We start from the raw sequence: 20,673 nt of genomic DNA, 5'->3' as shown, positions 1-20,673 counted from the left end.
GAAATGCAATAGGTGGGTGTGCTAAAAATTGCGCAGGTCGTTTTTCTCGTGGTAAAAATCCTGGACAAGTACAGTTTTATTTTACCAACACAGAAAAATAAAACTTACAAACATACGCAAAAAAAAAACAAAAAAATAAATGATTTCCTCCATGTTAGGTATAATTTGATAACGTTCCCGTAGAACATCAAACACATACTCGCTTCAATTCATGTCGTGGCCCACAGGATGCGGAAGACCACCATGTCGAATTCTTTAGGAATTGTTTAAACGGAACAAATCAATAAACAAAATCATCTGCTTTCTCAACATTCTCTCAATTTGTTCAACTAATTCTCGTTTACCATACGCAACAATAGAAAACATTTATACTTATATCTATTATATCTCTGTGTCTCTTTCATCTTATTCTTACTCTCATCGCTTTAGTTGCTTTCCGGCTCTTCAATAATTAAGCATTCGCACGTTCCTAACAAACTGCTTCCTTATTTTCTGCTTATCTCTAACTTTTTTTTTATCATTAAACTTAGTTCCCTTCCAGTTCACCGTCAAGTAATTTCTATATCCAACAAAAACATTCATCATATTTGCGTTAGGTTCGCAATGTTCTTTGACTCAACTTCAATGGCATTTCGCAAAATAAGCAAACATACACTTGTTTCGTTTCTCGACCATTTCCACAATTTCCCACCCACTCCACACAGCGGGAACGAAAATAAGATCGGCATTTTTGTTTTTGGACTACTTTACAAACTAGGTATGTACTTAAGATTTAAAAACGACTTAAGACGTAACTTACGACTAAAAACACATCGAAATCAGAAAATAAATGTACAAAAATGTGAACATTAATTAAGATCGACTGAAGAACAAAGAAGGCGCTCGCAACGAGCTGCAAATCATTACATGCAGGCTGTACTAGTACGAATAACGATTGATACAAAAGAAACTCGCGAACAAATGACTAAAAAAAAAAAAAACGACGCACGATTTGAACGCATTGGATTCGCATTGATATTCCCGAATTCAAGAGCAACTCGCGCCATGGCACTATCAAGCAATTTACATCCTCAGCAGTATAAAATCAGTCGCCATAGGACAATTCTAAAAACGCGCCGCGGGCGGCACAACGAAACGTGTTTGGTTTAAGAAAGAAAACATCAAATCCAATGCGTCCATAACAACATTCTTAATTAATTATCATTTCATGTAAACTTAAATCTTAACTATCCGTATTCAATATTATAATAAAAAAAGAACTTAAAACTAATAAATATTCTTTCAATTTTTTAAATAATTTTTATAATCACTAACTAACTACTTAACTAGGACTTAAAACTATAAATTACAAATAGTTTTCATTTTCTCCGTTTTAATCTTCGTACCTCCTCAAAAGAGAGAAGCAAAGTCCGTTACTACCTCCATTTTTAAGTTTGACTTGAAAAATGTTCAAAAGTGACTCAAAAATAAAGTCTTGTTTAAGCTTTTCACCCAATCGACTTTTCTCGCTCCTCGCCGTTACGCATTAACCGTTCTCGGTGTCGTTCCACTCCTCTCGCAGCGATTAAGTTCGTGCGCACACATTCCAGTTTAAGCTTACTTAATATTAGAATTTTTCTTAATGTTACTTAAAAACTAACGCTAATAGGTAAAAGCCCCATCTAAACAACTAAAGAAGCTATTTTTATATATATTTTTCAATTGGTTTTTTTTTCTCTCAGCGCAAATTACGAATCTGCCAACTTGCTCGCGCGCAACCATTGCGCGTCGTCTGACTCGCCTCGCTTCCTTCGAAGACTTTTGTATATCAATGACTTAATTACAACTAACATTCGTATCCTGCTCGCGTCGCCTTGTTAAGTCTAGCTACTACTTAATTTATAAATCTATGTGTCTAATCCCTATGTACCTACAGTCTAATGCTTAGAGTTAGTCTTACGCTTAGTTGTTTTCTTTATCGTTAGCTAAATACATTACGTTACTAAGTATTCATCCTCTACGTTTATCATCGCCCCGTCGTCTCATCGTTTAATCTTTGTTTTACTTTAGTTTTGCGTTGAATCCACTTTAGTGTCGTGTAAAAAAGAACGAAACGTATCAGTTAACTGTCTCTGCATGCACATCAGCACATCGCATTCCCATATTTTGTGTCTTCTCTCGCGACCGTCCGAGTCGCGCCAACACCTATCGATTTAAATTTACATACAACGCTAACTACGCGTAAACTTAGCATTAGTTTTTCATTTCATTTATAGTCGTTTGGTTTTCATTTTGTTTTCCTCCCATTTAAGGTTTATGTACAAAGGTTTTCCATTATTATACTTGGTTTTGACAAATAATGTAATCGTGTTGTATAGTAAATGTTAATTTTAAAATTCTGTATAAATAGGCATCTCTGTCATCTCATAAAGGATCATCTCTTACTAAGTGTGTGAATGTTAAGATATTTTTGCATTACACATTTCCAGGTGACGGTCGAAAATGTGGCTTTTGATTTGATTTTAAGTTAAATACATGTGCCGTGTTTTGTTTCGTTCTAGTTCGAATTCATTTTTCAGTGTGTGTTTGTCAGACTCTCGCATCACTTTTTGCTATCGTCGTATCAATGGAATTTTGCAGGTTCGTTAAACTTCGAAACGCATCTAACTGGGTGTGGTTGAACATTACAAAATTAATAACAACTTAAATTTGCACTCATCCGACCAATTTGCTTATCAGTACATTCCCGAATTCCCACATTTTATTTGTTCATTGCAATAGCAACAAATAAAAACTTTCTGAAGGCGCGTTTTAGTGTGTGTGTTTCCATTTTGTAATACTTGATACTATTTCTTAATTAGCTTCATTAACATTACGCTTAAATAAATTAAATAAGATCTCTAGTGTACGTTCTTTGAAATTTAATTATTTATTACATCACTATAAGTATTTCCTCTGTGTGACATTTGATAACTGAAGGAAAGCCAGATTCTCGAAATAAAAAATTCATCGACCGAATATGAAAGCCGATTGCAGGTAATTTCCGGTTTGGATTTCGTAAAAATTTCTGGGCTCTTGTCTTTTGTTCCTGTGAATCGATAACTGGTAAACGCATATTCTGTTTAGGTTTAAGAGTTCATTCATATTTGAAGTATTTATTTTTAGTTATTATTAAAAAAATATATTAAAATATTTTTATGTAATTTTTTTTTCATTTTCTTTTTCAATTTAATTTATTTTTCAGTAGATCCCTGTCTGGACTAATCTGAAAAGGCACGGTACGAATTACTTTTCAATCGTGTGTATTTTCTTTCATGAAATCTCTTTCGTCTCGCTTGCTGCTGCGCGCGTTCGTATCAGCGTTATTCATAGTGCACGGCTTTTAAACCTGTTTTCTCAACTAGTGGTCGTGTCTAGTCCGCGTGTGTTGTTTCATGTTCCAGCTCCTCGTAAGATCACAATTCGTTCGTGGTTCGTTCGTCATTTCCGCGAGTTCAACGCATTTCGCCATCAGACGCGAATATGCAGATTTCCGGCGGTGCGAAAATCCGTTAAAAATAAAAACAATTGAGCGTTTCTCCTTCACAACAGCGCCCCGCGCCATCAACCCCTACCGTAAACTAGCAAGAGTCATACGAAATAATAAATAAATTAATTAAACACAAAAATAAAAATTGCTATCCAAAAATAATAGTCCTATGTAATAAAAAATAAATAAAATCGACTCTTTCAATTCCTCTCATCTCGCGCATCCTCCTATCATTCTGCCCCCATTGTTACCCGCTGCCCCATCGCTTTCTTCTTCGTCTCGTAGGTGTAATGTATAAAATTAATAAAATATATTAATTTATGATTAACATTTAAATAACTATTTTATACAAATTTAATGACTAGACCATTTAAACTTTAATGTAAACTGAGGGAACATCCGAGCAACGAAATGCGTTGAACCGAAATTCGCATTCACCTGCGACTCTGCTGCATTTCACCTTCTCAACATCGCATTCGTCTGAAGCACATGCTAATCAAATTAGCAGGACGCCTCGAATGATAAACTTCATTTGCTGAACTTTTAAATTCTTTAGTCGCTAGTAATTTTTGGTAATAATCTCCGGAATTAATTAAGTTGAATTAAAATATAATTAGTTTGTCATCAGTCCATTGTTTTATGTTTAAACGTATTAATGTGTATCTTTTATCAATTACCATTTTGCTTTAATCATGATTATCATGAGTAGTGTGTATAAAAATTCTATTTTCGTTATAAAAATGTCAAGCCTACCGTGCGAATTGTACCCAATTCGACAATTATTTTTTTTTGCGTGTGTTTCGTTCTCGTGATTTCTTTTATATTTTTTTGCCAGAAAACCCTTGCTGTGTTTCGGATTGTTTATTGTTAATGCGTTCCATTATTCCTCGTCCGCTCGTGTGTTGTCTTTGTAACTCTCATTAAACGTTATGTAACAAACGACTAATTTTTAACAGATTTGTGAGTTCCTTCGGTCTTAATAAGTTGTGTCAAATCGAAAGGCGCCTCGAACTTCATTTGCTCGCTAAGCAGTGTTATTATTCTTAATTGAATTATTACACGAATCGCAATTCGTTTGCTACATCAGTCTAGATTTCTAGATAAAACCGTAATTCATGGGAATTCACAACTGATGAAACAAAACGATGGAAAGCCATATTCGCGGGCGCGCGCGACACCCCACACATGCACCGCGTTGATCAACTGCGCGCATTTCAATGTGCAAAATGCGCGCAGTTGGGGCGGCGGCGCAGGTGGCGGTACGCGTCGCCGCCAGTGTGTGTCTGTATGTCTGTGTGTGTGGAACGAAATTCGGGCATTAGTTTCATTTCAAAGTTTGTAACATCGAGAAAAACGAAAAACTTTCAAAAATCCGTCCGTAAAAAACGTCCGTAATCTATTCAACAATTTGTAAGTTGTTCATATATAAAATATCAGTCGTTTTATTTTATGTTATTTTATTTACCTTTATATTGTATTATGTTATTTTGTTTCCTTTATAGTTAAACCGAGAGAACTAATCGCATCTAATTTTGTCTTATTACTCGATCTCGATTGAAAGTCGTTCCTTCGCTTCCCGATTTCTCACAAAAATCGAATGCCTTTCAAAAATGTTACGCTTACACGGTGCTGTTGTTGTACCACTGCTAATCGAACTAATAATTCAGAAATGAAACGAAAACGAGTGCGCTGCGGACTCGAATCGGAATAATCTGTGTTTTGCAAATTTTTTTTTGTGTCAATTTCGTCTTGTCTGCGCCGGTCGAAACGTGATTGTTATGTTACTAATACTTTACATTTATTGGAAGTCTGTCTCGTCTTAACGTCTAGCCTCCTTCGCGCCGAGGCTCGCATTTCTTTTCGCTTGTTATAATATGTTTTCCAGGAAGAAATGTTTGATTCAGTACGTCAATAAACTGACATTCATAGTTTGATGAGCATTTACGTGCGTACCCGGGTCGCCCTTCTAGTTTGCGGCGTAGTTTTCGCGTATTAGTAGCTTTTTTATTCGTTCAACGTTGCTGCGGTACTGCATTTGTATGTAATGTAACATGTTCAAAAAATAAAGTGTGACTTAATATTACTTATTATCTAAAAATCTTATTAACCCTTAAAATTTTGTCGCACGCGTGCGCCTGCTTTTGCGAATTTCATCATTTTACTGTCTACACTTTGCAAATGTCGCTTCGCAGCGTTTGATTCGTACAAAATGAAGGAAGATCTTTAAAAATAAGTTCGAATCGAATGGCCGACACTTTTTCTATTTACAATCGCAATTGCTTGCGATCCGTCGGCGCTCCGACGCTTTCCCTCTGCTCTGACTGACTGAAAAATGGTTTGCTATCAATTCCAATCTCTCCACCTCCTCCAACGCATCCTCTAATCTCAGAATCCAATTCGACCTAGTGTTTATCTAAAAGCTAACTATTTACAAGCTTACTGCTTCCTTAGCCCAAACGTCTCAATAATTTTTTGTTCAGTTTACCAAATGAAAATAAAAATAAAGCCACTTTTGACTCCGTTTTCTATACTTAAATATTTATATGTAATTTAACGATTTAATTTTCTCTCTGCGCGTAAAATTCCTTAATAACTTTCATTAGACTCTCTGGTTTCAATTTTTTTGTTTTTGATATTCCGATACACAACTTTACAAAACAGGAACATTCTTTTAATGCTTCAGTCCCACAATCAAGTGACGGCCAATTACTAACCAACGAACAAGTTAACGCAAAATTGCTAAGATAACTCATATCTTTAGTTTCGTCGCCGAAAGAAACGCTTCATTCCGTTCGTTAAGACGCTACAACAAATCGAGCAAACAAAAATCAATTTAAAGAAGAAAAAAAACGCGATAAAATAAAACTATTTGCGGGCAATGCCAACAAATATCGGAAGATTGGCACTGTTTTGTTTGTAGAAATCTGCGATTCTCTCATATTTTTTGTTGGTTTTGTGTGAATTTGTTGTTTCTTCATTTATGTATGTGATCGTAATTTTCGAATTGTAATCGAATGGTAAATGTCGCAAGTCCGGTAGTATATGGATCGCCCGACCGGTATCGCGATGTCGGGCGGGCGGCGAAGTTTTGCGTGTGTTCGTCATTTATTTTTGCGTGTTCGACTGGTAGGGCTGGTAGGGGTCCTCCGGGCTAGCAGCGTTCGAAGTGTGCTCCGAATCTTGCATGGGCATCGCGTGGATGATCGACGGCGAGAAGTACGGATAGTTATGCGAGATGTACGGAGCCGTGCCGATCTGCATCGCGCCCATCTGAGCGGTCAACTGAAACGAGTACTATTGCAGTTTGTATTATTCAAACAAAAATCCAAATGAAAGCGATCCGCCGCACGTTATGTCACATCTCGCGCGCGCGCGCGCCCCGCGTGCACAAAGAGTGTGAGATTAACGCCAGACTGTTTTAAGAGCGCGTGAGTAAAATCGATCGGCAATTACCTGCGGCGGCAGAATCTGCTGGTATGGAACGGCAGTCTCCGATGGCAGGACTACCGAAATGCGCGATGGCTGCCCGTCGTTCTTGTAGGTGCCCAAATGCGCCGCCGTCAAGTTATAGCCATCGTCGACGGTCGGCACGGTCGCCGCCGCCTGCATAACCGCATACTGCGGCACCCACTGAGCATAGCTGGGCACCTTCAATCAAACAAAACGAAAATATTATTAAACCTGCACCAAAAATTAAACACTGAAGTCGTCAATGTACCTGTGAAAAGTGTCTACCGTAGTTTGGAATAGTACCAGGGATGACTTGGTGCGGACCAACGCCGTTAGGCGCCAGGGCATTGGGGTCGTAACTAACGGCAGCAATGCCGTCGCCCCCGGTGATCATTGTAGTGATCATACCCTTGTTGTTATCGTTATTCTTGTACAGATTCTTCTTCTTGTTACCGCCGTCGGCAAACTTCACCAGGAGCGGCTCCTTGTTCTCGGGCAGAGAGTGCCCGTTGAGCATGTTGATGATTTGTTCGCATTTCTCCTTCGACTCCATGCGCGCGAAGCCGACGCCCTTTGAGACGCCCACCGAATCGCGCAGAATACGAGTCGATATCACCTGGCCGAACTTGGACAGCATATTGTCGACGTCCGACTCCTTATAGGTGGTCGGCAAGTTGGCGATGTACAGGTTCGTCGGGTCCTGCTCTTGTTGCTGTGGAAAGTAAAGGACGATTGAGAATTCCGGCGCACTCCGCACAGCGTTGGTTCCTCCTACTCGTCAATTGACTAAATAAACTATTCGATTATTAAGAAAATTAATACAAACTCAATGAAAATTAATCCAATAACAGGTGTTAGTTATATAACTGCGTTCAAATATTTACAAATTATAGTTCACGGAAGAGACGCGGTTGCGGTGCGCGCAACCATCGATATGTGAGCATCAAGTTTAAGTTTGTTTTCCAAATTGTAGCTGTAAACTGATTTTAATGTCCGAAACAACGAATGTCGAAGCTGACAGCGTCAACTTCAATAAAGAGATACACGCTACGCAATGAAATCTTGCCTCACAATTCAGCATTCCGGAAACGGAGTTCAACTTGTGACACTACTATCAGTCGTGTATTGATTTTGCATCTAACATGAGGCGTATCCGTGAATATATTTCCTCGGAACAATCTCAATAATTAAGAAAATCGGAAAAGAAAATAATTAAGTACGGTTGTTGTATATTATGTTGCTGTTCATTATGTTAATGGTTCATGCTTGAAATCAATATCTTTTGGTATCATTGCCAACAGCCTTGTGTCTCAAGAACGCAATACGGACCAAACCAAATCAATGAGAAACGAATCGTAATGTATGAGAAACATGAAAATGAAAATAGATACTTAATCAAACTGAAATAAAGAATAAGGAGCACAGCCTAGTTACTACTTGACTCGAGAGTCATGCACTATCCGATTACCAGACAGGTATTATTAATATATGTGAACCAATGAATATGGGGAATTCCGAATGAAAATAATATACAGTAAATAAAAAACCAAAAATTATTTTGTAAAAAAAAAAAGGAATAACACAAGACGAAGTATTAAAAACATAAAACATGAAGCAGCGACTGTTGGTTACGTTCGCAATGTTACTGTTACATATTACTTGCATTATTAACGGCGGGGAATGTTATCGACATTTAAGAGCGACTGAGTCTAGCAATCGAAAACAGATACGTTCGCATTGCGAATTCTGCAAGAAGTGTCAATTAGCGCTTATTTTTTTTTTGGTCGCGAGTTCTTTTCTGGTATTCAGCACTCTTTTATCATGGCGTCGGTATCGAAATCAATCAAAGGGCAAATCAAAAGGGAAACATGTTTCAATAAGCTAAGGTATTACTTGCATGCAAACGTACAGTGGGCCTACGATGCAACCAATTACCCACTTTGGCCATTTGCGCCTGAACGTTTTTCGCAGTCAGCGCCTTGACAGCTCGCTCGGCCGACGCCGGATTTTCGAAATCGACGAAACCATATCCTACAAAACGACAGAACACAAATCCAATTAGACATCGGGCGTGCAACAGCCGACGCATCGTGGGCGTTATATTACCTCTACATTTATTTGTATTCTTGTCTAAAATGGCTTTGGTTGAAATAATGGTACCGTACCTATAATAAAAACGTTTTAATCATGTTGTTGCATTGCATCGCTAACGGCGCAAACACTATTGACGAGGCAGTGGTCGTGAAATAATAATAAAATAAAAAAAAAACGGCGAGCACACACACACAATCGTCGTACCTTTCGTTCTGGTTTACGCATGCAATAACAATCCAAAAAATAATTCGCAAATTTGATAAACACGAGCATGACCAATATAATATGAGCGCAAATTTCATTCCTAAATGACCAGCCCCGACAAAAGTGAGACCACCTCCTGTTTGGCAGCAAGTGCTATAGAGTAAAGGGGGTAAGATGATAGATGCAAGGCTTACTGAGAACACATGTTAACGAGGTCCTTGTCGGTGGTATTGGGTGTGAGGCCACGTATATAAAGATTGGTCTTGGATAGCTGCTCGGAGGAGGCGGCATTTCCATTGCCCTGGGGCACGTTGTTGCTCAACGACGTCGATACCGTGCCGCTCTGACTGCCCGTGTGGCTGCTGGAACTGCTCGTGTTGCTGGGAGAGGCGGCAGTCGGCACCCTCTGGTTTCCATACTGCAAGCGCGAATAGAAATACAACGATTTCTTCAGTCTCATTTTAAACAACAGAACAAAGTAACAAATAACATGGATAAACGCGAAAAAATACTCGATGTAATCCAAACAAGATACATAAATATAAAAAAAATAAATGTGACATTGACGTTTTCCTGTCTCTGTGACAGATTGTTACATTTGGACAATTTGGAGATGCTTGGGTGGTAGTAAAACTCACCGAATTCGAGGTGGACGTGTAGTTCCCGGTGCTATTGGCCGTGTACTGGGGATAGCGTTGATAGTAGTTCGTGTGGTTAGGCCACTGGCCGCTGCGGAAGTTCTGATGTTGCGTAGCCATTGGAGGCTTGACGCCGCCAGGAAACGGCGCTCTGCTGCCTCCGTTACTACTCTGTGAACAAAAGATAACGCCGATTAGTCGTTGCTCTTCGTATCATCACCCACAACGAAATACCAACGAAAAAATGATATGCGGCAATGTTATACACTGAATTGACGCATTGTCATCGTCATCATCATCATTTACATGTTGTTGTCGAATGCTACCGCCAAATGTTTACATTTTCAAGTGCTGGAAGCCTTGAAAACTATCACACAAAGAGCACAACTGACTGAAAATTCTTTTAAATGCCTCTTATCGCTAAATTCAAGTTTATACAGCGCGCATTAAACGACGTTAATTCGTTCACAATATAAGATAGCACTTATCTAATGATTGTGCAGTCGCATGTGGAACGGTACGAAATCTATAATGTTAATATTAACAAAATAGACGACATGCATGTACATAATACGCACTCCAGTATGCGCGATAAGATAACAAAATGTTGTGAGTCATTAGGATTTGTTCGTCGTCCGGGTGCTGTGATTCATGATGTTGCGTCCCAATTCGTCGGCGATTCGAAAAACCGATTGACGCCGCTACGATGTGCGCATAGGCATTGAAAATCTGGGTTATCAGAGGTCGCTTACACTCTTCTTTCGCCGGCGCGCGCCGCGAGTGTCGAAGAATGAAGAGCGCCTCGTTCTCGCGCTGCTCCCAGCAGAACTACTGCTCATCGCGCGAAGAGTCGCGGCCTCTCACCGCAACCGCCACGCGCATACCGACGCGATTCAATCGGAATCGAAACATCATACGTTCGGCTTGAGGAATTATGACGACATTTGAGGTTTAAGGACAAGCGCAGAGTTAAAAATCGAAAAGAATCCCACTAGATAAGCAAACGCATTCCGAACGCCAGAGATCGGTAAGCGTCGTCGTCCTCGGCAGGTAGAGCGAAAACGAAGAACAATGTCAAATGTGAATGTAAACAGTGTGTTGTGGGTGCGCGCAAGCACACAAGCATTCGAGGAATGTCTGTGACAATTACAAACCAGATTATTAGTCCACTATCTCGATATGCGTGGCATGAGGTCGGAATTTCATTCCGGCGATCACGAGCATCCATAGATCAGCCCCGGAAGTTAATACATCTCGCCGGTTTTTACTAAGAGTTTTCTCATTCGTGGTTTCCTTTCGTTCTAATTGAACAGAGACGCCGGTGCACGCCGGCCGAAGGTAGGAACTGGCGGTTAGCCAATTGGCAAAATAAATGGCCGTGAGCGCGAGCATGAGCACGAAACAGCGCCCAGGCTCTCGTTATGAATTTGACGTTCGTGAAAGCACACGTTTCGAACCGTTTTCTAATGGTAAGGCACACACACTTACACATGGTGCCGCGCCATTAGGGAGAATGGTTTCTTTCGCGCCGCGCGCGGGGCCGAAGATTTCTTCCCAACTATGCGGCGGGATCTTCGCGACACCGGCGACATCGTCGATTGTCCTGTTTTGTGTGCCGCAGCGCCTACATTACAGTCATTGACCTTTTCAAGGTCGGCGATGAGCAACAAGCAAGACCGCCGCATGCGAGGAGGAGCATCCCATCCGGCGCGCGGTCGTGCCATCTCTCCGCGCGCGCGCGCGCCCGACCGCCGCAATTTAAATCTGCTCGCGCCGATATTTATTTACATCGTTCGATATATGAAACAAATTAGCGTGCGCGCCGAAGAGAAAAGAGAAATGGAAGCCGGCGCGCAGATGGGCGGGCAGGCGGGGACGGCGGCTAGATGCACTTGCTCCACATTCCATTCGCATTTCGTGTCAAGACACCGCGGGACGGGGCGGCGGACGACTATTTAAAGAGCTCTTTTGATGTAAAAATACGAATATATCGACTGCGTGTCTCTCTGTGTTTACCTCTCTGCGTGTGCTCCGGGGCGGTGTGCGCTCTTCTTCGTGGCGGGCAAATCACGAAAATTGATTACATGACGAACGATAATGTTGAAATGCGTTTAATTATGGCGACACGAGCACGAACCACGAAACACTCGAAACGTACACGTCGGCATGCGCGGACTGAACTTCATTGACGGCCGGACGAGCGGCCGGCCACGCGCATTCAGAAGAAGCGAAGAAGTAGAGGAATGCAATTTACCGTAGTGGAAGTAGAAGCCGCAAACGCAATACTACATTCTTTCTCGTCCATTCAATACATTAGCTCTGTGTGTGTGTGTGTGTTTACATAGCGCTGCGAATTACTTGAAATAGAAATACGAAAAAAAAAAGCGCGACTTTGTTCAAACTTTTCGATTTCCTTGAATTCCGCGCGTAGAGATAATAAATCGGCGAGAAGGTCGGGCGCCTTTTTCGCGATCCGCATGCACAATGCGCATGCATGCGCGCCGTGCACCTGAGTCGTGTGATTCATACCGCAAGCCGGCTTTTATCTCGTGCGCGTTGCATCGATCCCACTTTGATTTAGTTATCAAAATGATTCATATTACGGTCGCAATGGTCGCGTCGCGTGGCACACTTGCAACAATCGCCGGCTATTTTTATCGATGCACGCGCCGCCGCCTAGCACCCTGTATAGTTTTCGCGAAGTGAAACGCCGGCATGACAAGGCGGTTCGGCGCGCGCGGCGATAGGATGTGACCCGGATGCATATTAGAAATTGCGCGCTGGGCGAAGAGACCGACCGAAGAGCAGCAAGCAAACGTCCTTTCTTTCTTTCACCAAAACGACGCACCGCGGCAATTCGCACGCAATTAACGCGATAAAAAAACCCAACGAAATACCAGCGATGTTACGCGTAGCATCTATTAGAATTAATAATAAATCAAGCGCATACGTCGTGATGAATTCTCATGAGTCAGAAATTTCTTCTAAACAGTTTGCGTCAACCGTTACGTGCGCGCTAGCGTAAACAAACTCGGTAGAAAACGATAAAATGTTTACGAAATCAACTCACCAAATGAAAATCTAAGCCAAGTACCCCTTACACGCCCACCAGTTCTCGTCGATCTGATGTCGTTCTTAAGGACGAACACTGCACGGCACGATAAGGACTAATCGAGAAGCGCGCGACACGTTAACATCCGCCACATCCGGACAAGATCAAACGACTGAATCCGGTTCGGTGTACGGCGCGCGTAACAAGTAAATGAGCTACTAGCGACTAGAGGCACCGGCGACGACTAATGCGGCCCCGCTAAGCCGAAGTGCCGAACCGCGGAGGAAGAAGAGTCGCGCCGCAGCCGCAGCCACAGCAGCCAGCCAGGCAGCGCCGTCTTGCATTCGCGGCGCGTACGCGGGCGTGCAACCGAACGCAAGTTGCTCGCAGCGGCGACGTCATCGACTTCCGGCTTCCAGAGGGGCGTAGACGTCTGCTCGCTTCGATTTCCGATAGCGCACGCCGGGACGCAACGCGACGCACGCGGCGCGCGCGCTCACACACGAAAAACGCACCGCGCCCGCCGTCGTGGCCGATTTGATACAAACAAACATATGGCCTATCCGACGAAACATGGGGTGCATTGCATTTTCAGGGGGGGCGCGCGCACGACGCACATGTTTCCACCCGACACGTTTACAGCTAATATTCATTAGTACATTTCACGTTCATTTATGGGTAAAAGCGGCAAGAAAAAGTCTGAGTAACGAATCATGCATGAATTAAATGACACAAGCCAAGAAAATAGGGGTTGAAGGGATACGTAGAGATGTGATCTGCGAGGTGTGTACGATTTTCGGGCAGACAGCATCGCCATCCCCAATATTTCGCTCGTTCCGCATGTGCATGCGATGATGATGCGACGACGGCAGGCCGAGGCGGCGGCGGCGGCGGCTAGCAGCATGTGGTGTTCGTGCATGCGCCGGCGGTGTGCGGTCGGGTATCGAAATAAAATTTGACGGGCGGAGGTCGACGACCCTCTGACGGCCGTCCGCGCATTTAAAATCATCGCGACAATAATAATAATCGCAACCGTGCCGGCGGTGGCTGCGACGGCGGCGCCGGAGAGGGGGTGCACTTACTGTCATCTTGTAGTTAAGTTTCCTGGCGACGTTGTCCATGCGAACGGCCATCGCTGCGGCGCGCACACGAGCTCGCGCGATTTGTTTACGTTAGTTGCTTATTTTTGTTTTTATCACAGACAGGTTGTTAGCGCGGCGCAATATACAAATGGGGTGTGTCCCTGTATCAACACGCCGCCGTCATGGGCACGGGGCACAACTGTTACGGCCGTCGCGGCGCGCACCGGAGCCCTTCTTCGCAGTTCGCGAATCGGTCGGCACGAGAGCGCCGTCAAAGGTCCATCGGCGCGGATGCAGTCGCATTCGGCGCGCCTCACCCCTGCGTCCTGTGGAAGGTAGGCGATAACAACACACACGGCGCGGCACGACGCAGCACTTGCTCGCGTCCGATCGGAATGCAATGACTAGCGGACACAGGCCCGTGTCGGCTGCGACTATCGACGTGCGAAAAAATCTTCACGCCACGGCGCAACCGAGAATTAATGGAATCGCCACTCCCCACGCGCACGCACACACTACGCGGACACCATCTTGCGCTGCTATGCGCTCGACGGTCGGCGCGACTCACACACGGCGCAGCCAGGCTGCGCTCGGCGCATTCGAGGGGCGAGTTCGCGAATCGGCCGCGAGCGGCGCGCACGCGCCGCCAGTTTCGCACGGTGCCCGCGTCTCGTGTGTGTATGCGTGTGCCGCCCGCCGCCTGCCCGCTTGTGGGCGTTCGCACATTTACGTCACCCAATTCGAAGTGTGCGCCCGCAGCACCAAATTCAAAAACTGCATCGCGTCTCCAATTACCCTCGCGGCGGACACACTGTGTACGCGCATCGAAAACAAAAGAACGCTCGCTTTCCATACAAGAAAAAATATTGCGAACGGCACATTCATTCATAATACGTGTGTCCTGCGCTGAAATAAAAACTCGCACGCTGGTGGTACGCCGCTTTTGTAGCATTGAGAGCAGCGCGCCCGCAAATATTGATTTAATTATACGTGCAGCATGCACATGCACACACAACGCACAAGAAAATTTCCTGATTAAATTCACGCTGCGATAACGACGCCGAAGCGAAATGAATTGTGTGTGTGCATAGGCGAAATAGTTGCGATGGATTTTTCCTCGATGCGCGCGCGAGAGAATTGCGATGAAAAGAAGAGACGCGTCGTCGTGGGCGTCAAACGATTCATCTCTTTGGTGGCTATCGATTTTCGTCGGGGCGGCGAGAGAGACGCGCCCGTCGCGCTAAAGGGGCATGCGTGCCGCCCGCCCGCCAGCGCCGCCGACGACGACGAGCAGCCAGCGTCGCCGCCGATAATAAAACGTTACAAGCAAAGAAGCGAAACGCAAAAAGGACGCCGCCTTCACAGTCATTCACTGCAACGGAGAAACAAAAGACGAAAAGAATGCGTCGCAGCGCGTTCTAAATGCGTCGCGGAATAACACAATATTCGGGGGGGGCGCATCATGCAAGAAAAGAGGAAATGCGTTTTTGTCGGTGTGTGTGGTTTTTCCAGACGGGCGCGACACCCACCCGGCGCACAAAAAGGGGTGCACCCTAGTCACAGACGAATCTAGGGGTGGTAGGTAGTAAACGCGCGCGACGGTGTCGGGCTATTAATAGCATGGCGACAAGGTAAAAACACACGTGCACACATGTGGTATGTTAATTTCGTCGGCGCGACTGCAGACACCCCCGATGCTTAAAACCACAAGAAGACGCCAACATGTTGGCATCGTTATGAAAGTTCATCAACTTCGCAATCGGAGCAAATATTTTTTCCATTTTCCTTCAGATATCAATAAATACATGCCCGATACGCACCGAATGTGTGCACAGCGATGACGCTGGAAATGTGTGTGCACTGGCGGAGATAAAATTCCGACCAAAGTACCATTTCAGAATTAAAGCCAGCACACACACGACGCTTTGTGTGCGCGCGCGCGCGGTTATTATTAACTTATCTAACGCGCTGATAAGATCCCGGCCGTGCTCATGTTATATTGATATTGTATAATTCATTCATTTCGTGGAAGCGCCGCAATAATGAACTCACGCGTTCGAGCAGCATGCATTGTCAGGGACTTCCCAATTGACGAAATTCAAAAACAAAACCGAGGAAAGCACAACAGCACAAAGCGGCTAATGAACAACACACATTTCAGCGTTCAGCGTGTTTGCATGCATGACAATCATTTAATTTTACACTCTTGAAAACAAAAATAAACGTTGACTGGAGAGGATAAAGATGATTGTTATTCTTATATTCGGTGTATTGTCCGTCCTCCCGCATGAAAAAATTGATCGCGGCGATAAAATCGAATTAATTCATGTGGGGTGCAAGTGGGGGGGCGAAGAAAAAAAATGCTGGTCTGGTTTGTGAGCGTGAAATCAACGCGGCGCATTTCCACGGGGCGAAAAATCCGTCGATTTTTAATGAAACTTCCTCTCTTTGCGCCACATCGGGGGGGGCCTCGCGCGCGCATACGGATTTGAAGAGTGAAAGAGGACGACGGAATAAGGCTACGACGTGACCTAGCATATCCCATTGAGCTTTCTCCGACGCGCTCCGGCGTACAAGATCAGGGTACATTCAATGCGAGCGGCGCGGCGCGCACACAGCGGAGAGACGAGCCGCGATATACACTCTCCGCGCGTCCGTACGCACGGTGCACGGTTGTAAACGAAACGGCGCAACGAGGTCGATGACCAGACGACCGGCTCGCACATGACACAGAAAGAGATGCAGCGCGCCCCGCCGTCAGCAGCAGCAGCAGCCAGCCAGCGGAGCCCGACACTCGATATTATAAGCATTTTCGTATTGTTTATGCCAATTTCGAAGCGGAGCAGGCGAAGCGCGCGGTGTAAGACGCTCGAAGAGGGCGACCTCCATCTCATTGGACCAACAATGCGTTTGGAGAAATGCGCCGAGGTAAATCCCACGAACTTGTTAAGGCACCTGCAAGGCCGTGGGCTGTATTCAACATTTTCCAGAGGCGCGCGCGCGGCGCGTTGACAAATTTGATATATCTCTCATCGGTGTGCGCGAAATATCGATTGAATAATTGCGAGAGATTCGTGCGGCGCGCAAGGCCGCCGTATCGAAATAATTCATTGCAATGGCATGACCTTATCGAAATAACGACCAGTTGGTGCGGCGTGTGGCTGCTCTTCGCGCACGCCAAACAGGAATCTCCGCGCGCGCGTCGTGGGTGTGTGTGTTTGCGAACTGTTGCGTTCGATAAACGTTTTTGCGCGTTTACCCGATTTGAGGTACATAATGCAAATATGCGCGGCGCCGGCCGTGATTCATCATCATCATCAGCATCGACTGCGTTCCGTCCTCATATGACAAAGTGAGGTTAGGGGCAGCCGCCGTTGGGAAAGAGAGCCGAAAACCCCAAACGCAAGGCCGTCGCGTCGCAATTAACGCTCGACTGCTTGCACACTGTGTATGCGTGTGTATGTGGTGTGTGTGTTTTTTATTTTATTTTGTGCAATCTGCGGCGCAATAGAACTCGCGTGTGGAAGGCCGCCAAATGAAAACAAAGTGAAAGAAAAAAAAAATAGCGCAACGCAGTGAGGATCGATTTTTGTCGTTTGACAACACGGGCGCAAAACAAACGCGCGCATCGGTAAACAAACAAGCGCCGAGCGATAAACAAATCGCCGCTAGCGCTGTGTGTTGGGCAACAATCGCGGCGGGTTGTTTTGTTTGATTGCGAGAGATGGTGTCGCAAAAAAAAATCCGCAGCGCAGCAAAAAATCGTTTCGGGTTGAGGTAGGCCATGTCGGCGCACCCACACCACTCATACGGAATGCATTATACATGTACATATGCATTATACATGCACAACCCGGCGAATTCGGCGAAAATAAATGCGAAATACGAATGATGATGAATGTACCTTGTGTGCGCGAGGAGTCGGCGTCGACGATGACGACGACGGCGGTGACAACGTCAGCGGTGGGTTTTGCGATGGGTGTTGGTGCCGATGCGTGCATGCGTTGCGAAAGGCACTTGGTGGCGATGGCACGCGCGTTTACGTCGGTCGTGAGCTGTGATCGTCGTCCTCCTCGGTGGATGCGCTGGCGGTGAACTGACAGAGAGTTGCGGCGCAGGACGCGGCGGAAAAAAAAAACGGTCGAACGTCGCCGCCCTGCGTGCGTGCCAACTTTTCACCGTCGTCGACACTTTTCGATCTCTCGCAACGTACGCCCTCGACGCGATCGTTTCGGGAGGCGCAGGCTACCGTCGTGTCGCGATGGATGCGTGTCTCGGCGAGATTGCACCCGTCTGCTGCTGGGGAAGACCGGAGTGCGACTTGTCATCCGCTCGCGCTGCTTGCGGGTTTGGGAGTGCTCGCAGCGCTTGCGACGTCACGGCATCCACTACATGAACCACTTCGAAACAAATGACGGCGCCACCGATCTTAATTTTCGTCGTAATTACGCTGGTTTCGAACGTAAAACGATGACGTTACTCTTTATGAATATCCTCCTTAGCGATCATTACCGTTTTTATGCCGAAACATAACAAATTAAAGCGATTTACTTATCAATTTGCGCGTTTTATCAGAGTTTCGGACGTGCTCGAAAGTGACACGATATGACGCCGAAAACAAGCGAATTAGGCGCAAATTTCAGCCACACTCACCTCGAGGGGATTCCTGCGTACGATCACTGCCACTTTCACCACCTGCCGGTCTCTTTGCGACGATTTTCAAGCACTTTTCGGCGATTTTGCGACCGCTTCGAAGTGGGATTGCATTCCTGCGGGGCGTTGCGCAGCTTGTGGCGATGTGCGGAACTAACCGACAGTAGCGAAGATAATGGCCGACGAAGGAACCAGCGAGGTTAGGCCGCAGTTCGGCAATCGTTATCTACTCGACGAAGAGGACGTCTTCGCGCATAATGCTTGGTACGCACACTTTATTTCGTTCACTAGCTGCGCTCCGGTTGCTGCGTGCGTGTCACACTCGTTACCGCAAGAAACCGATGCACGGCGAGCGCTTTCTCGTCGAGCAGTCGCGAGTGTTTGACTTCAACGCGTGGTATGCAACCAAACGTACACATTACTTAAATTTTCATACTTTTCTCATCGCAGGGACGACGTCCAATGGGACGAAGAGCAGGAAAATGCAGCGAGGGAGAAAGTTTCACACAACGGAATCGTGAAATTCTCCAGTGGAGATTTAGAACAACTTGAAACAAACGCAGATAAACATTGGGACGCGTTTTACGACATTCACACGAATAGATTCTTCAAAGACCGACACTGGTTGTTCACAGAGTTTCCGGAACTCAAGGACGAAGCCAACAAAGTTATATTTGAAGTTGGTTGCGGTGTAGGCAATACAATATTTCCAATCTTACAATATTCCAAGGACCGAGAACTTTTCATCTACTGCTGTGACTTTAGTGCGAAAGCAATTGATATTCTTAAAGAAAATCCCGAGTACAATAGTAAAATATGCAACGCTTTTGTCCTGGACGCAACGGAAGACAATTGGAACCCACCCATTCCGGAAAACACCGCGGATGTAGCTGTGCTAATTTTGTTTTATCCGCGATACATCCTGATAAGTATGATTTAGTAATATTAAATTTCAAAGCAACACAAAAACTAAAATTTTTACTTTTAGGTTTCAGTCAGTTGCTAGACAACTTTACCGCTTTTTGAAACCAGGAGGAATTTTATTATTCCGCGACTACGGCCGTTATGACTTAGCACAACTGCGATTCAAGCCGGGACGCTGCCTCGGCGAGAATTTCTACGCACGCGGAGACAACACACGAGTATATTTCTTCACACAGGAAGAAATACGCGAAACATTTAAGAGCGCTGGGTTCGAACAAGTTGATAATCGTGTTGATCGACGCCTCCAGGTGAACCGCGGCCGCATGCTGAAAATGTACAGGGTGTGGATCCAGGCGAAATTCCGCAAACCGATATAAAACCGACTTAAGTTTATTCAGCACTCTTTTGTTTTCCTTGTGTTTCAACCTCAAATTCAGAGATAGAGAGATAGAGTAAACAATAATCACATTACCATGTACAAAACTCTATAAATTCAGTTAGGTTTAATTTTGTTCCAGCATGCATTTGGTGCCTGTGTCACACAGTTATGAGTTATGAAGTATGCAATGAGTTCATTTCTACACTTTTATCAATGATTCAGTCCTAGGTTACAATAAACTGTGCGTTTTACGATTACAATGCACACACGTATGTAATTAATTCAACAAAAAATAAAAAAATAAAACAACAAAAACTAAAACGTTGTGTACTGCAGGTCACAATTGTGCTTTGGTACCAATACACCAGGATTTCATCAAACAAATTCGATTTGATCAATGCTTTTTTTTTTGTGTGTGCGAATGTTGAAAATATTCGAATGACTAAATTCACTAAAACAAATTTGATTGCATCAAATTGGGGGTATGATGTGAAAATGTTTTAGAATTTCATTTGTGCGCTTTTCTTGGGCGCGTTTTCCCGAAAGCAATGGACAACACAACACCGCTACTCTACTTAAAACCTAGGTACGAGAAGGGAGTGCGCGCGCACGCGCAGCAAAACTTTGTACACGGTGCTGGGCGGCGGCGCGCACCCCACGCGGTTCTCTCAATAAATAATCTCTGAATA

At 44.7% G+C, this 20,673-nt stretch overlaps 2 protein-coding genes across 7 annotated transcripts; one reads left to right on the top strand and one right to left on the bottom strand.

The window, feature by feature from the left end:
• Positions 1-40: 40 nt before the first annotated feature.
• shep (alan shepard) lies at positions 41-18,823 on the bottom strand. Of its 6 annotated transcripts, none has more exons than XM_065309994.1 (8): positions 18,682-18,823; positions 9,895-10,065; positions 9,451-9,674; positions 9,065-9,123; positions 8,868-8,989; positions 7,227-7,670; positions 6,962-7,156; positions 41-6,802 (listed from the first exon to the last, which is right to left on the bottom strand). In XM_065309994.1, the coding sequence occupies exons 2-8, from the start codon at positions 10,012-10,014 to the stop codon at positions 6,614-6,616; spliced, it is 1,353 nt and encodes a 450-aa protein (XP_065166066.1). In that variant the 5' UTR covers positions 10,015-10,065; positions 18,682-18,823; the 3' UTR covers positions 41-6,613. The 6 variants fall into 6 exon arrangements, with proteins under 6 accessions (XP_065166066.1, XP_065166073.1, XP_065166061.1 ...); XM_065310001.1 differs by lacking the exon at positions 18,682-18,823 and adding an exon at positions 17,933-18,382; XM_065309989.1 differs by lacking the exon at positions 18,682-18,823 and adding an exon at positions 14,029-14,595 and having other exon boundaries at positions 8,898-8,989.
• Mettl2 (methyltransferase-like protein) lies at positions 18,821-20,305 on the top strand. Its single transcript, XM_065310060.1, is given in 4 exon segments — positions 18,821-18,945; positions 19,132-19,577; positions 19,580-19,610; positions 19,670-20,305. Coding segments are annotated over 4 exon segments (879 nt in total). The 5' UTR covers positions 18,821-18,856; the 3' UTR covers positions 19,983-20,305.
• The last annotated feature ends 368 nt before the right edge of the window (positions 20,306-20,673 follow it).

This window comes from Atheta coriaria, unplaced genomic scaffold (genome assembly GCF_025399875.1).
Source record: "Atheta coriaria isolate IRGN ID8LTWV9N9 unplaced genomic scaffold, Caltech_Dcor_3.1 hic_scaffold_1_pilon, whole genome shotgun sequence".
Classification (NCBI taxonomy): Eukaryota; Metazoa; Arthropoda; class Insecta; order Coleoptera; family Staphylinidae; genus Dalotia; species Dalotia coriaria.
This window is presented reverse-complemented; position numbering and strand designations above follow the sequence as displayed.

Excerpts from the sequence above, each read along its gene's own strand:
- shep (XM_065309973.1), bottom strand. The coding sequence starts at position 14,079 with ATGGCCGTTCGCATGGACAACGTCGCCAGGAAACTTAACTACAAGATG. Across the intron at positions 8,990-9,064 it reads GAATACAAATAAATGTAGAG|GATATGGTTTCGTCGATTTC; the intron begins GTAATATAACGC and ends GTCGTTTTGTAG. Across the intron at positions 6,803-6,961 it reads AGCAGATTCTGCCGCCGCAG|TACTCGTTTCAGTTGACCGC; the intron begins GTAATTGCCGAT and ends AAACTGCAATAG.